General features: G+C 48.7%; 1 protein-coding gene across 7 annotated transcripts in view; it reads left to right on the top strand.

Annotated features, from left to right (window-relative positions):
• CADPS (calcium dependent secretion activator) overlaps positions 1 to 1,134 on the top strand; it is a gene marked incomplete at its 5' end in the record, with an annotated part of 209,926 nt that extends 208,792 nt beyond the window's left edge. For all 7 annotated transcript variants that reach the window (XM_082288645.1, XM_082288643.1, XM_082288644.1 and 4 more), the window contains one exon: positions 901 to 1,134. In XM_082288645.1, the coding sequence (XP_082144771.1) occupies positions 901 to 1,080 (180 nt within the window). In that variant the 3' untranslated portion in view covers positions 1,081 to 1,134. The remainder of the gene's footprint in view (positions 1 to 900) is intronic.
• Between the last annotated feature and the right edge of the window lie 12,527 nt (positions 1,135 to 13,661).

The following is a 13,661-nucleotide window of genomic DNA, read 5'->3' as shown; positions in this document are numbered from 1 at the left end:
CTACCTAGACATATTACTCCACTTACACATTTTCTTACTTACTTATACCTTTTACCTAATACAGTACTTATGCTTTTTACTTACTTATCTTATACTACCTATACATTTTACAACTTATCCATAATACAGCACATACACATTTTGCAACTGCTATGCATGAGTTCTCACATTGCTTGATTGGCTTTTCTATTTTGTCCATGGGCTCCACACACACTTTTCTAGTAACATGATTGGTTTTAATCCAGTGTGGCACAGTCCTTTTCTATCTATTCCTTGCTGTCTTGGTATTTAGTGTTTTAGCTTCTTCTTTCCCAATTCAGCACAGCTTACCTTTCAGTCCTTGATGAATTCCTGAGGGCTCTGACAGGTTGGGCTCCTGATCCAGGCAAGCAGCATCAAGATGATGACAGCAATAAAACCCATCCAGTGATCAGCAGCTAAGTTAGTCCAGGAAATCCAAACAACCCGACAAAAACCAGGGAACAAATATAAACCTATCCCACCTCTCTTGTTTCCCCTCTGGAACCTTCAGACTGGAGCTTAAAAACCCTCTTGGGGCTGATGTGCTGCAGCTGAAGGTGGAAAGGCCAGGTGAAGCTGGTGAGGGTAATTCCAGCCTGGTCCCACTCTGAGGGCTCTGGTAAAAATAATTAAAAAGGGTTTGGCTGGGGCACACTATCAAGGTTCACATACTTTACAACAGTTTCTGTGGCCTCTGCACTTCCCAGGTGATGCAAAATGTCCCCAGAGCTGGGATTTCCCTGGTATCCCAGCCTCTCCCATTAGTGCCCCCAAACCCACAGCTCATGGGCACAGGATGACTCCTGCAGCAAAGCAGGGGAGCTGCTATTGGTCCTGACCTCTCCCTGTCTCCTTCCTCCACGCCTGTCTCCACTTCAGAAAACGTACCGGGATTTCCGATTGCAAGGCGTGCTGGACTCCACCTTGAACAGCAAAACCTACGAGACCATCCGGAACCGTCTGACAGTAGAGGAGGCCACAGCGTCAGTGAGCGAGGGCGGGGGGCTCCAGGGCATCACCATGAAGGACAGCGATGAGGAAGATGAAGAGGACGACTAAGGAAGCTGGAGCACCGGCTGGGGGTTGCCTGGTATCCATGCATGTACCTCGTCTGTAACTCAGTTAGCCACATTAGGAATTTTTAGGTCAGCTCTAAATGCCCATGAGAAGTTTACCAATACAAATGCCATGTTAGCTGTGTGGTAATAAGATTAGCACCTCTCTTTGATTCATCAGTTTCCTAATTTCATATCTATATGTTCATAAGCAATATGGAGCACCATTGTTTAATACTGTTAATGGAAAAACTACATAGAAAACATGCTAGGTGTGTCCCTGTTATTAAAGTTTAAACAATGCTTCATTAATGTACTGTATATACATTGATGGTAAATTGTTGTGAAGATGAGTGACTCAAGTCCTTTCATTTCTTTGTTTCTCTTCTGTGGATGCCAACTGCTTAAAATTAATTTAAAAAACCATCTTTGTTTTTAAAAGAAAAACCAGGCAATTACAAATGATTTTTTGTTCTCTCTGTTCATTTAAAAACCAGAAAACAAACAAACCCAGACAGCCATTTGAATCATTCTGCATCCTTGTTAATGTACCAGAGGCTCTTCCCTTCAATATGCAGTTAACTCCATAGAGACTTCATCCCAAAGGATTAGTCATTCTAATTGCCACACCAGATTAATCCTATCATTATGGATATATCATGCCACATTATAAGTCCAAAGCAGTTGTTTTATGTTGACGTTTGCTCCTCTAAATGTTGCATTTTTTGTTTAAATTTCAAATAACTGTGTATGTACAAAGACAACTTTAATTACAATCTTAGACTCTACAAATGTGTTTATAATAATATATTGAATATTTATTTCCGTAGATTGTAGACATAATTTACAATTCCTCTGTTTCACAATGGTTTTTATATATGTCATGTACATTGCATTTTGACCAGTAACTGCATGTCCATCAGTTCCTTCTCCAACTTTTACTTTCTGTGTAAAATAGTGATCCATCTTGCTTTTTTTGCCTTATACAAGCCGACAGTTGTAAAAGTGTGAGAACTGTGGCTTCTCAATAAATAACTATTCAGATGTCCTAATAATAAATTATGGAGTCTTTTTATGTCTGCCTTAGAAAAAAAAAAACAAACCAAGCTGAGATGTAAGAGCCCCCACCTCTCAGAATAAAGGCATTTTGTTTTCTCATGGGTGTTCTTTAGTTTATTAATTAAGAAGATGGTTTCCTGATTTGCTCCCCAAGGTCAGGATTGGGAGCACACAGTCTGTTCCCCAGGTACAAGGGTATTTCTGCTATGACTGCCACAGTTGTTTCCACCATTATCTGTGTTCTATGTCCTATGATTTGTCCCTGGACATCTAATTGATGTCTGCTGTGGTTCAGCTCCTGTTATTATATGGCCATCAGCCTTACCCAACACTTACCTTTCTTCAAAAGGCCTCAGTTTGTACTTTAACTTCTCCCAAAGCAGCCAGCTGCAGTAGTACTTAGACACACAGGACAGAGACAAACCATGAGTTGAAATTAAATTAAAGTCTGGTTTGATGGAAAACGTGTCTTATGAAAGCACACTTGAACCGGATGCCCAGAGAGGTCATGGATGCCCCATCCCTGAAAGTGTTCAGTCAGATTGGATGGGGCTCTGAGCAACCTGGTCTAGTGGAAGGTGTCCCCACCCATGGCAGGGGGCTTGGAACTAGATCATCTTTAAGGTCCTTTCCAACCCAGTCCATTCTGTGATTCTCTGTTAGGCTGAGAGTTTTCTGAGAGGTTTTGCAGTCCCTCCCTCCCATCAGCCGATTCACACCAGAACTGATTCCTGCTAGCCCAGGTCTCAGTCATTTGAGAGAGCAGCAGAAGAACTGGGGTGCTTTACCCCCAATGACCTGTTGCCAGCCTGGGAAACCAGGACAAATGTTCATCCCTCACAAATAAAAGATGGGCAAATAGAAAAACATCCTACCTGGATGAACCTTCCTGACATAATGAACAATTAAACTAAACCATCTTCCAGAGCCCAAAAGATGTGAGACCCACCTGGACATATGGGAGGAGATTGGGACCTCTGGAACTGCCTGTGAAGAGGGTGTTGATTCCCAGACGGGGCTGGGGTAATTATGGAGCCCAAAGCATATTCACCTGCAGTGCTGGATTTTTGGGTCCCTTCCCTCTGTGTCAGAGTTTAGCATCTGGCTGTGGAGGTGCTGTGTAGCCCCACCTGGATGGCCACACCCTACACATTTAGCATCCACCTTTCCCAGGTGTCGTACATACACCACCCCCTTGGAACAGGGGCATTAGCAGGAGTGGGCAGTGGATGTGCACATTTAACACATTTACATGTTGAGAAGCCATCTGATGCACCAGAATAGACAAATTTTGAGCCCTGACTGTAGCCCAGCTGACTTGATTTTTGTCTTGCTCTGTGCTGCTGGTAAGAGGGAAGCATTGCCAGAAAAAGCTACTTCTGAGGACTTAGGCAGGTATCTGGTTTTGTGACCACTGACACAGGAAGCTTTTCCCTCTTCTTACCCACCCTTCATATGTGCAACTACTTGGCCCGGAGTCCGCAGAGGAACTGGGATAGTAGTTGAGTGTTTAAGTCATACAGAGTCTATCCAAACCAGTTCAGATGCCTCTGCATGTTTGTCACTGGGATGCGCACAAAAAACATCTATTCCTTGACCTCATTATGCTTGGAGCCTTCAATCCCACCCTGAAGCCCTCCCAGGACTTTCCTGACAAAGCAAGGAACAAACTGCAAGCATCACCCGGTCCGTTCTTTCTAGGTGGTTGAGACCCACTTGACACCCATACACATACTGATGCACACACGTGTCCATGCCTCTTTATCCTCTCCCTCAGCTGTCCCAAATATTTATGTGAAGGACAACAGCTCCAAGAGGAAGCCTTGGGAAAGCCTTACTGGGGTGGTCACAAGGCTGGTAGCAAAGAGTACTGAAGGACATCCAAATTTATAGTTCTGCTCCCAGTCAGGCAGAGCAGAGTTAGAGAAATAGCTTGATTCTGCTCTGGAAATGTCTCCCCTTGTTTTTTTTAAACACAAAATATTTATTGGGTAAAAACACAGCCCACTTCCACCTGCCACCTTTCAAAATAGTGAGCCCTGCTCAGTTTTTTGAATGAGAGAGTGTGGGTACAGCCTTCAGGAGATGCTCCTTGGCTGTGCATTGCTAATACACATCGGTACCACCCTGAAACAGCAGCAATTGGACACCCTTGACTGAGTGCCTCTGTCATGAGCAGTGACCCTATGGCCTGTGACAGCTTTTTGTGTCCTCAAACCCCAATAAAGCACCCCAGTGACTCCACAGCCCTGAGGCTTCACCACAGAACAGGGAAGCATTAGAAGATCTCGCATACAAGCATTGCTGCAAGGCAGCATTTAACCTCCCATTCCAGAGCCTGCAGCCTGTGGCTGAGCAAAGGAGTGCACTGCACCCTGATCCCCACTGCTTTTAACCCTGCACGTGGCTAGGGGGGTGCTGGCAGCCCAACCCTCTCCTAAATGGGTGCTGCACTGTGGTACCAAGGGTGGGAAGAGCCACCTCGGGTCAGTCCTGCAAAAACATCAAATCCAAAATTGTTTGGTTTTGCCTGAAAAATATCAATCTGGGTTCAAATCCCTCCTGGCCACAGATTACAGTCTGGACAGGGCTCAGCTCCTGCAGAGCAAAGCTACACCTTTGGCAGCACCTAAAAGGGCTTGTGGGTAGATGGGAGTGCTGGCAAACATGGCCAAGGAATGCAAAGATCTGTTGCTGGTTCACTTCAACCCATTGCTGTGATGGAATGAGCTCCAACAGTCAAAGGACTTTCTGCCAGTACAACTGCACCTAGATGAAGAATCTGCCAGTACAGTTATGTCAATCCATTTGGGGAAAAGAGGAAAATTTCATTCTTCTGCCAGCAAAATTTTAAATGATAGATCAGGCCAAAACTTCTCTCATATTTACAGGGAAGTCCAGCGAAAATATCCTTTTTTTGACAGTCTTACTTAAAGCATGTGGCATGGAGACTGAAAATGCTATCAACTATTTGACTGACAAGTGTCAGCAGCTGTTCATCCAATTTGTTTTATATTTCAGCAACTAACAGATTCTTTCCCCTCTGCTGTAATGCATGTCTTCTGGCCCATAGGCATCTTAGAAATTGCTTTTCTGCCTTTCTAGTGACCAAAACGTCAAAAATATTAGAAGACAATTTGTGTTCAGAAACATAAACAGGCACGCAACAAAGCAAAGATGATTTTGCCAATGTTCAGGCTGTGTTCTTTTTAAAAAGTCACAGCAAACCTAAGGCAAAAATTATTTCTCTAAGCTTTAAAAGAAAAAGCGAATGCAAACAAAGCACATGATAAATCAGCACAGGTTAAACCATCAACTACCAAGGGGAAAAGCTGTTCTCTAATGGCCAACCAAAATGCAGCTGAGCCGTATGTCAATCTCTGTACTTTGGCTGTGAAGTTCACAACTCTGCACCTCCATCACCAGTATTTGTTCAAAAACCTGCTCCATGTTGCCAGGATTCAACAGAGCCACCGTTGTATCAAACCAAGCTCAGCTAGGGGAGTCCTTTGAGCCATTCACAAAACCCAGCCCTCTTCATCTCAGATCTAGCAATGCTTTCAGAACTCTTTGATCCCAACTGCATATAATTATTGCAGTTTTCACCCATCATGAACTCTCTGGACTAAAAAAAGCCTGTGTGACACCTCTCTCTGGTAAGGTGTATTCCATGATATTTCCTTTAATCAAACACGTTTAGGCTTTCAAGCTAAATCTGAAGTAATATTTTCCTCAGCCTTTCTAAAAGATACATATTCCATTTCAAGTTGTAAATCCACATTTGTTGTAACTAGGCAAAATATGAGAGAAAAAAAGTGCAGAGATTATATGCAATCTGCCAGCAGAGTTGTGTGCCATGAGGAAAATGCCTCACAGGTCAAAACAAAGAAAAACATTGAGCAACAAATTAGTTGCAGGCAGTAGCTAATATGGAGATCAAAAGATTAAAATCAACATACAACGATGAAATCACTAGAATAATAGGAGCACATAAGAAGATTAAGTCAATAGCAGAGTCCAGTACTACAAAAATAAGGTTTTGATTATACGGTAAAATTTTATATTGGGAGAGCAAAAGCAATTACAACCATGGCATGCTTTGCTATCCCTGCCTTAGATCATCTTGGCTCATTTCCTATGCAAGGAATACAGTTGTTGAAATAAACAGAAATGTTATGACTCAAGTGCTCGATTCAAAAACAAACCAGGTGGTCAGATCAGACTGGGGACTGTCAAGATGGGCTCTGTAAAATGAGGACTTGTTGCAGATCCTGGAGGATTCGACAGCTGGGGTGAACAAAGGCCACACCGTTTAGGACTGGCTTTCTGCACAGAGAGCTCCACAAGCAGCTGATGTCAGGGCTGTCCCAGGCTGTCAGCTGGAGAGGGGAAGCCTGCACTGGAAGGGAGGTAGGAGGAGATAAATAGCTCAAAGACTAGAAGTGAACATGGTGATGAACTCTGATAACAGGGAAGGTATTTTTCTATCCAGCTAAAGAGGCAAAGATTGCAGGTTTGGTTTTACATCAGAGGCAGAGCACGTGGCAGCCTCTAAGCCCATCTAGGCCCTCACGTCAGGGACAGGAACACGTCCCATAGCCGTGTTCAGCAGTTCTGGGAGTCAACCAGTAGCACAGCCCAATGGGGACAGGAAGGATGACCAACCAGGGACAGCTAATGCTCACCATGACAGATCTACCCTTGGTCATCTGCTTGGTGTATAACCAGGAATTGATGAGCCAGTCCCTCCAACACAAGCTGGCCGTGGCCACGGAACACCAGCCTCATCCATGGACTGTGGGACCAAAAGCCTAGAGCTCCCCATGGAGAAACAGTTACCCTGGTGAGGTCCTCCACACCCAAGAAGTCTCAGAGCTCTTGGTGGGTTCTGCAGTGCTCTGTGTTCTGTGAGGAGGAGCTGAAGCAGCTCCTCTGTGCCCCAGGGCTGATGACTTGCCCGGGCTTTTCTCACAACTCATCTTCATCTTTATTGTTGGAAATAGTTAAACTATCTCCAGCCCCACCCCAAATTCACAAGCTAGGCTCAAAATTAAATCAAATCAATAAATTATCATTTATTTTTACATAAGTTCTGGGTATTCTTGAACATTCAGGAAATACTTGGGTCGTGCATTGAAGTTTTTTCCTCCAGTAACGAGGTCTGGATTTTTAGTTTGGGTTCTCATTGTTGAGGGGATGTTTTGTGGTTCTTCTAGATCATGTCTTCTGGAATTAAATCAGCCCTTTTCTTGTGCCCAAGCAGCACAGCAGCACTTTCACTCGTCAATCTGGGAGTCTTGCCAGGCTCTCTCTGACTTAGCCACCATGAGGGACAGGAACGCTGCAGTCCAGCCAGTCCCACACACCCCAGAGGAAGGGGACAACATGCTGCCATCCGCTGCCACCTCCATACCACTCCACTTGGAGTCCAGCTCTGCAGCAGATGGGGACACCTGTGACAATAGTTTAAGCAACGGCAAATACAAATCTCAAACAACCTAACACAGCATAGCCAGAAAGACTGGACAATACCGAGTGAGGAGTGAGTGGCAAAACGACAGTGGAAAGATTGGTTTTGAAAAGATTCTTTCTCTGCTTGGTTTTCTTCATTGAAAAAGCAAGTAATTTCAAAAAGGAGATGTTTTTCTATCTCATTAAGGGGAGAATAATTCAAAACACATGGAGTTTGTCCCACTTACTTTTTTGGCCATCCTTCCTTCAAGCAAAAAAAAGGGAAGGAATAGGAACACAAAACTGAAGTGGGCTTCTACCCATTTTCACTGCTTTTTGCTCCTTTTCCTGAAACGTTTTTAGTAGGAAAGTGAGAACAAGGCCATCTCCCTATTATATTCTCCTTCTCTACTTCCTCCCACCTTTTCTCCTAAATAGAAAATAAGGGGAAAAAACCCCTACAAACCCAGAAAAACTTAAAAGCTCCCACTCTTTCAAAACAAAAAAGTATAACATTTCAAAACATTAGGAGGGAACATCTTTCAGTTTCAGTGTTCAGAAATGAAACGCAGCATTGCTCCATTACTGCAACGTGAAGGATGACTATTTCCGACAATAAAGATGAAGAATAGCAGCTCACCCTTTCAACAGTTTCTTCCTTGCCTTATTGGCCAGGTTGGCTTTGGATATGGTGTGGATTCCACCGACTCCTCGCCTGCCTCCTGGGCTAGACCAGTCTCGCACCAGGAACTAGATTTCCCTCATGATGTCTCTCTCCGCTCCTCACAGGCAGGCAGGCAGGCAGCGTTTTTGGGGCATAAAGCCTGGCTGGGATCGAACCGTTAGTTACCATTCCTGTTGACAGGCAAACTAGAATAAGCTCTGGCTCACTTTCTCTGAGCTGCGGAAGAAGGAATGAGCCGGGAAAAGAGTTCATTCAATTGCTTCTGTTTGGCAGCTCTGCAGGACTCTCCGCATAGACAGAAAGAGATGTGGCAAGTAAGGAGTTGCCATTTTTAGAATTACATAAGCCCATTTGATTGTCATCGAGGCACTCTGTGCAGCTCCTGCCACAGTGCCCTGCCAGTTGCTCTGCAGTGGGACTAGATTTCAAACAGCTTTAGAAGCAGGTCAGATACCAGCTTTTAAAATTGAATTCAGGTTGAAAACATCGATGTTTTCTACTCCTGCCATCACTGACAGAGTAGACCAGCACAGCCATGCAAGGACTCTGAGCCAGTTTGCTTCCAAAATCCCTACTAACTACAGGTCCTCTGGGATCTGTACAGTGGTCCAAAAACTTAGGTCCCTAATTAAAAAAAAAAAAAATAAATCTGAAAATACAAAATAAAATTATCTGCCTAGAGATAGGCAGGAACATACATAACTCAATAAAAGGGACGCAAAAAATATTCTGGAGGGTCTCAAAGCCTCTGCTCCATCCAAGGTGGCCTTGCCAGGCACTACCCCTGCCCCAGTGTGGCAGTCTCCGTTGGGTGACAGGGCAGCAGGGTCACCCTACCGATGCTATGGGCCCTGCAGGATAGGATGGACTGCCCATGGGAACTAAGGCACACAGTACTGCAGGGGTACTGCTCCCGTTGTACCAAGTATCGCGGTTTAAGGAATAACGGGAAAGATTCACGTGGGTAACAACCCTCGCTTCATCCCTGCCCCAAACTTTGCTACCCTGACTTCTCTGTTCGTCGCTCATTAATTTGTCCAAACAGTGTCTGTCTCTGACCATTGCGAACCGACCTGCGACCAAACACCTTGGGAGCATCCCTGGGCTGACCCTTTCAGGTCGTAATTACTGCCTTGTATGGAGACAGACCCAAATCCAGCACGGTGGGGCCAGGGCCGGGCAGCTCCGCAGCCCAGCCCTCCTCCCAGCCCAGCCGTGGGCCCCTCCAGCGCACCTTTGAAAAAGCTGCAAAGCCACAGAAAAAGCTGCTCCCCCACCCTGGCTCACAAAGACAGCCCGATCCTAAGTGCCTGGGCTGGTGGCTCACCCGGCAGTCCATCACCTTCTTTTAAAAAATTATAAGGAAAAAAAATTGGGAAAAAAGTATTTAGAAAAATACCTATAGAAAGCAAAGCAGCATAGAAATAAAAGCCACCATTTCGGGGAGATTGAAGCATAACGCTAATAACTTTCGGCAGCTTCCACTGTGGAGTTTAAGCAGCTGCCAAGTTAAATAACTAGGAGGATCCTAAGTTATCTTCCAGTAGACCAGAAATGCCCAGCGCCGGCTGCCCGGGCGGAGGCGGCCCGACGGACGCGGGGAGCTGGGCCGAGCCTGCGGGGCCCTGCGCTCCCGCCCGCCTGGGACCCACCCGGGACGCGTCCCCGGGAGTCCCTCACCAACAGGGTCTGGCCGTCCAAGAGCGAAAGGGGAACCCCCGCCGGTTTTCGATGTCAGCGGCCGGGGAGCGTTCGGGGCTGGGACTGCCGGCAGCGTACGGGACCGCCGAGAGGAGCGGGCGCTAGAGAAGCCGCGGGTGACCCTGCGTGTCCCGCATGGCTCCGGCCCGGCCTGCCCGGGCACCGCACTCGTTTTTCTGGGGCGGCAGCGGCGTAAAAATAACCGTAGGATCGATCGCGTCCGCAATGGGAAAGTCTTTGCGGCGTGCGCCTTATTGGGAAAAATATGCAAACCATTTCTCCCTCCAAATGCCGGGGGTGAAGGATTAAAACCCCACGGGAGAACTGCCTCCACGGGGGATGCGGAACGCGGGCCCGAGCCGGGAGCCCGCTGCGGGGCCGAGCCGGGAGCCCGCTGCGCGCCCGACGTGCAGACACTCCTGCCTCCCGAAGCCGGGCTGGGCCGCTCGACCCCCCCAGACCCACCCCCCGCCCCGCTTGGCACTCCGGGAGCAGAGGGGCTCGGGCTCGGTGGTGGGCAGGCAACGGGGCTAGGGCAGCTGTCTCAAAGTCAGTCAGTTGTAATATGCTCGCCAGAACAGCAGAAGTCGAATCGATAGAGACGGCCTCCAGCTGTGCCTAAACCTGCGATTTAAATTAAAATACTGAGCTCTGATGCCCGGGTCTTAGCTGGGATCTCAACGCCCTGATGTGTAAGGCGTGCGGCACCCGGTTTCGAGCCGGCCGGGAGACAGCGGCACGGCCCAAGCCGGTACCCGGCCTCGGGATACACGGGAGCTCCTCCGGGCTGCAGGAAGGAGGCAGCCCCGGGGCTCCGCAAGCCCCCCACCACCCCTCCTCGCCCCCGGGAACCTCGAGGCCTGCGGGACCCGCTGCCCCGAGCAGGGCGGTGGGTGCGGAGTAGCAAGCCGGCAGTCGTCCCCTTGGCCAGGGAGGGAGGGAAAGAGGGAGAGACCCGATTCAGCAAACACCCGGGCAAGGACGAGGGCGGCTCGGGGAAGCTGGCAGCGAGCTCCCGGCCCCGGCTCCGCAGCCCTTCTTTTATCCTGCCCGAAATCATCTCGTTTACAGAAAATATTTGTTTGCACTATTAGTTGGTACTGGAGTTAATTACTCAACGTGTGAGCGGGGAGTAATATGGATAAAAGCAGCCCCAGTGTTTATTGTGTGGGTGAGCTGTTTGAGCGGTGCTTGAATAAACTGCAATTAGGGTTAGATAGAGATTAATTAACATGTGAGTGGCAAGGTGTAAAATAGTTCCCAACCCTCCACTCAGTATAATCTGCAGGCGAGGAAAAGAAGTTTGTGGAGGCTAATTAAATACTTCGCTAAAGCCCGCGAGCCCCGGGAGCGAGCAGAGCCCAGCCCAGCCGCCGCCTGCCCGCTCCCGCTGCCCGGAGGAGGCGCGGGCTGGGCGGGCAGCGCTGCTCAAGCACGGCGCGCCTCCCCGGGGCTCAGCCGGGCTCTCCCACAGCCCAGACACCGAGCACAGCTCCTGTGGTTCTCCGTGGTCCCGTCCCAGCCTCTCCCCCAGAAGCGGGACGGTTCCCTCGCTCCCTTGCACGCTGACCCGTCAGACCCGGGCGGGCAGGGCTGGGCGGACGCCAACACCTGATGCTCCAGGCGGGGTGTCACCCGGGGCTGGGCGCTCCCCTCTGCCCGCAGGCAGCCCGGGGCGGCCGCCGCTTTTAAAGTTTGTTTCTGGAGCGTGTTGTGGTTCGCAGGTGAAAAAGCCTGTCTGCAAACAGCCGACGGCGAGCTGCCCTGGCGGGGAGAGGAGGCGCGGCTTTGTCAGCACCGCACAAAACCCCCGAATTCCTCTAAACTTTCTTAGGCGCGCGAGGGAGGCGGAAAAAAAAATATATAGGGGCCTTTTCATTGCTTGCTTTACCTCTGGCCAGGCTCAATCTAAACCCTTCGCTCCCCCCCTCTCCCCCGGATAATCCTCCCCTTTATTTTAGAAACACACAAAACCAGGTTCCACGCAGCGCTATAGTGGCTACAAGTGAAAGAGAATTGAGCGCCCTGAATCGCCGGGGGAAAATTGGTTCGGCTGAATAGCCCCGGCGAGGGACGGGGCGGCTAATCAGAGCCGGGGGGTGCTGCTCTGCAGCCGGCCCTCCCCTCCCCCCCCCCCCCAAACAGGTGGACGCGGGACTCTCTCAATTACCGTGTCCTCGCATCTGAGGTTTCTGCAAATCCTCCCCTCCCGCATCACGGCGTTTTAATTAGAGAGAGGAAGGAAAGAAACCCCGGCATCCAGGCGCTATAATGTAGCGTCGCCTATCTGGGGGGGCGGGGGGGGGGGGGGAACGGGGGAAAGGGGGAAGAAGAAAGTGGGGCGGGCGGGGGGGAGCAGGACAAGGGCTAGAAGGGCAAGGGAGAGTCGCCGGGTGCCCCCGGGGCAGCGGGCACCTTTAGGGGGTGAACTTGCAGAACTTCCCTTCGCTGAACATAGGTCTTTTTTATTATTATTTTAATTTTTTCTTCAGCAGGGAAATCGAGTCCTGGACACGAATCCCTCCCCATTTATTTAAGGCTAATCACCAGCTACCCTGAGAGGGGAGAGGGTTGGAATTAAACTTAGTTTAATTAACATTAATGCACTGTCCTAATTAATGGGTTGGCTATTAATTTATACATGCTGGAGAGGCTCGCAGATAAGTGACAATTTATTAATTATCTTCCAGCTCGGTTGCAACGGAGCTGATTGCAGATGGGTTGCCAAAATAACTCGAGCATGGTTGCGTGGTAGATGCTTTAGAAAAAAAAAAATCATTCTCCCCCTTCTTAAAAAAAAAAAAAAAAAGGAAGATGAAGAAAAAAATTCCGCACGCTCACTCGGAGTGGCTCTTCTAACCCCAGCAAGAACTGGAGCACTCTTTTCCACCCAACTTGTGAATCGCACTTGCCTTCTAATTTGCCACATGCAAAACGATTCCTCTGCTTTGCAAGTTGCTTTTTAAGAAGGGAGAGAGAGAGGAAAAACCCAGCTCGCACACGAGCGATTTGTGCGTCTTAAACTGGAAGGAAATCGTGCGTGGAGGGGGGGGGGCTCGTCTTCCTCTCTCTGCCCCAACCCACCGCGCTCCAGCCCGGCGCCTCGGCTTGGGGAAGATCCATGGTGGCATCCCCATGTCATTCTGCTCAAAGTGACTTCATATGATGTCAGCTTTAAATGTACGAGACCGTGATCTGACGCTCAGGAAGATGTTTGCTATCAAAATGTGACTGTGACCACACTGCGCTGCTTGGATGAGTCTCGCCGGCGCTGGGCAAAGGTAAGTGGTCCCAAGGCGAGCCCCGCCGCCCCTCGCCATGCCCCCCCCACCCCTCCTCCCGCATTTCCCGGACAGTGGCCATCGGTGGGGCTGGGCTGGGTGGCATTGGGCTGGGGGAGGTTTTTCTTTTTCTTTCCTTTTTTTTTTTTTTTTTAAATACTAACAAGGTCTAGCTTGCATGTTACTTTAGCGTGTTCCGCTTAATGAGCAGTAATCTGGTACCCTACGTGCCATTGTTCTTGAATATGTTCATTTGAATATAAATAGGGAGGGGGTGCCCGTGGGGGGTGGGGTGGGGGGAGAACAAGGTGCTTATTAAATTGATTTGTCTCCTGGCTTTTCTGGAATGCAGAGCCGAGAGCGGGAGAGAGTCGCTGCTCACACCAAGTTTCCGCACGGCGGAGCGAC

The sequence above is a fragment of the Coloeus monedula genome, assembly GCF_965178545.1.
Source record: "Coloeus monedula genome assembly, chromosome: 11".
NCBI lineage: Eukaryota > Metazoa > Chordata > Aves > Passeriformes > Corvidae > Coloeus > Coloeus monedula.
This window is presented reverse-complemented; position numbering and strand designations above follow the sequence as displayed.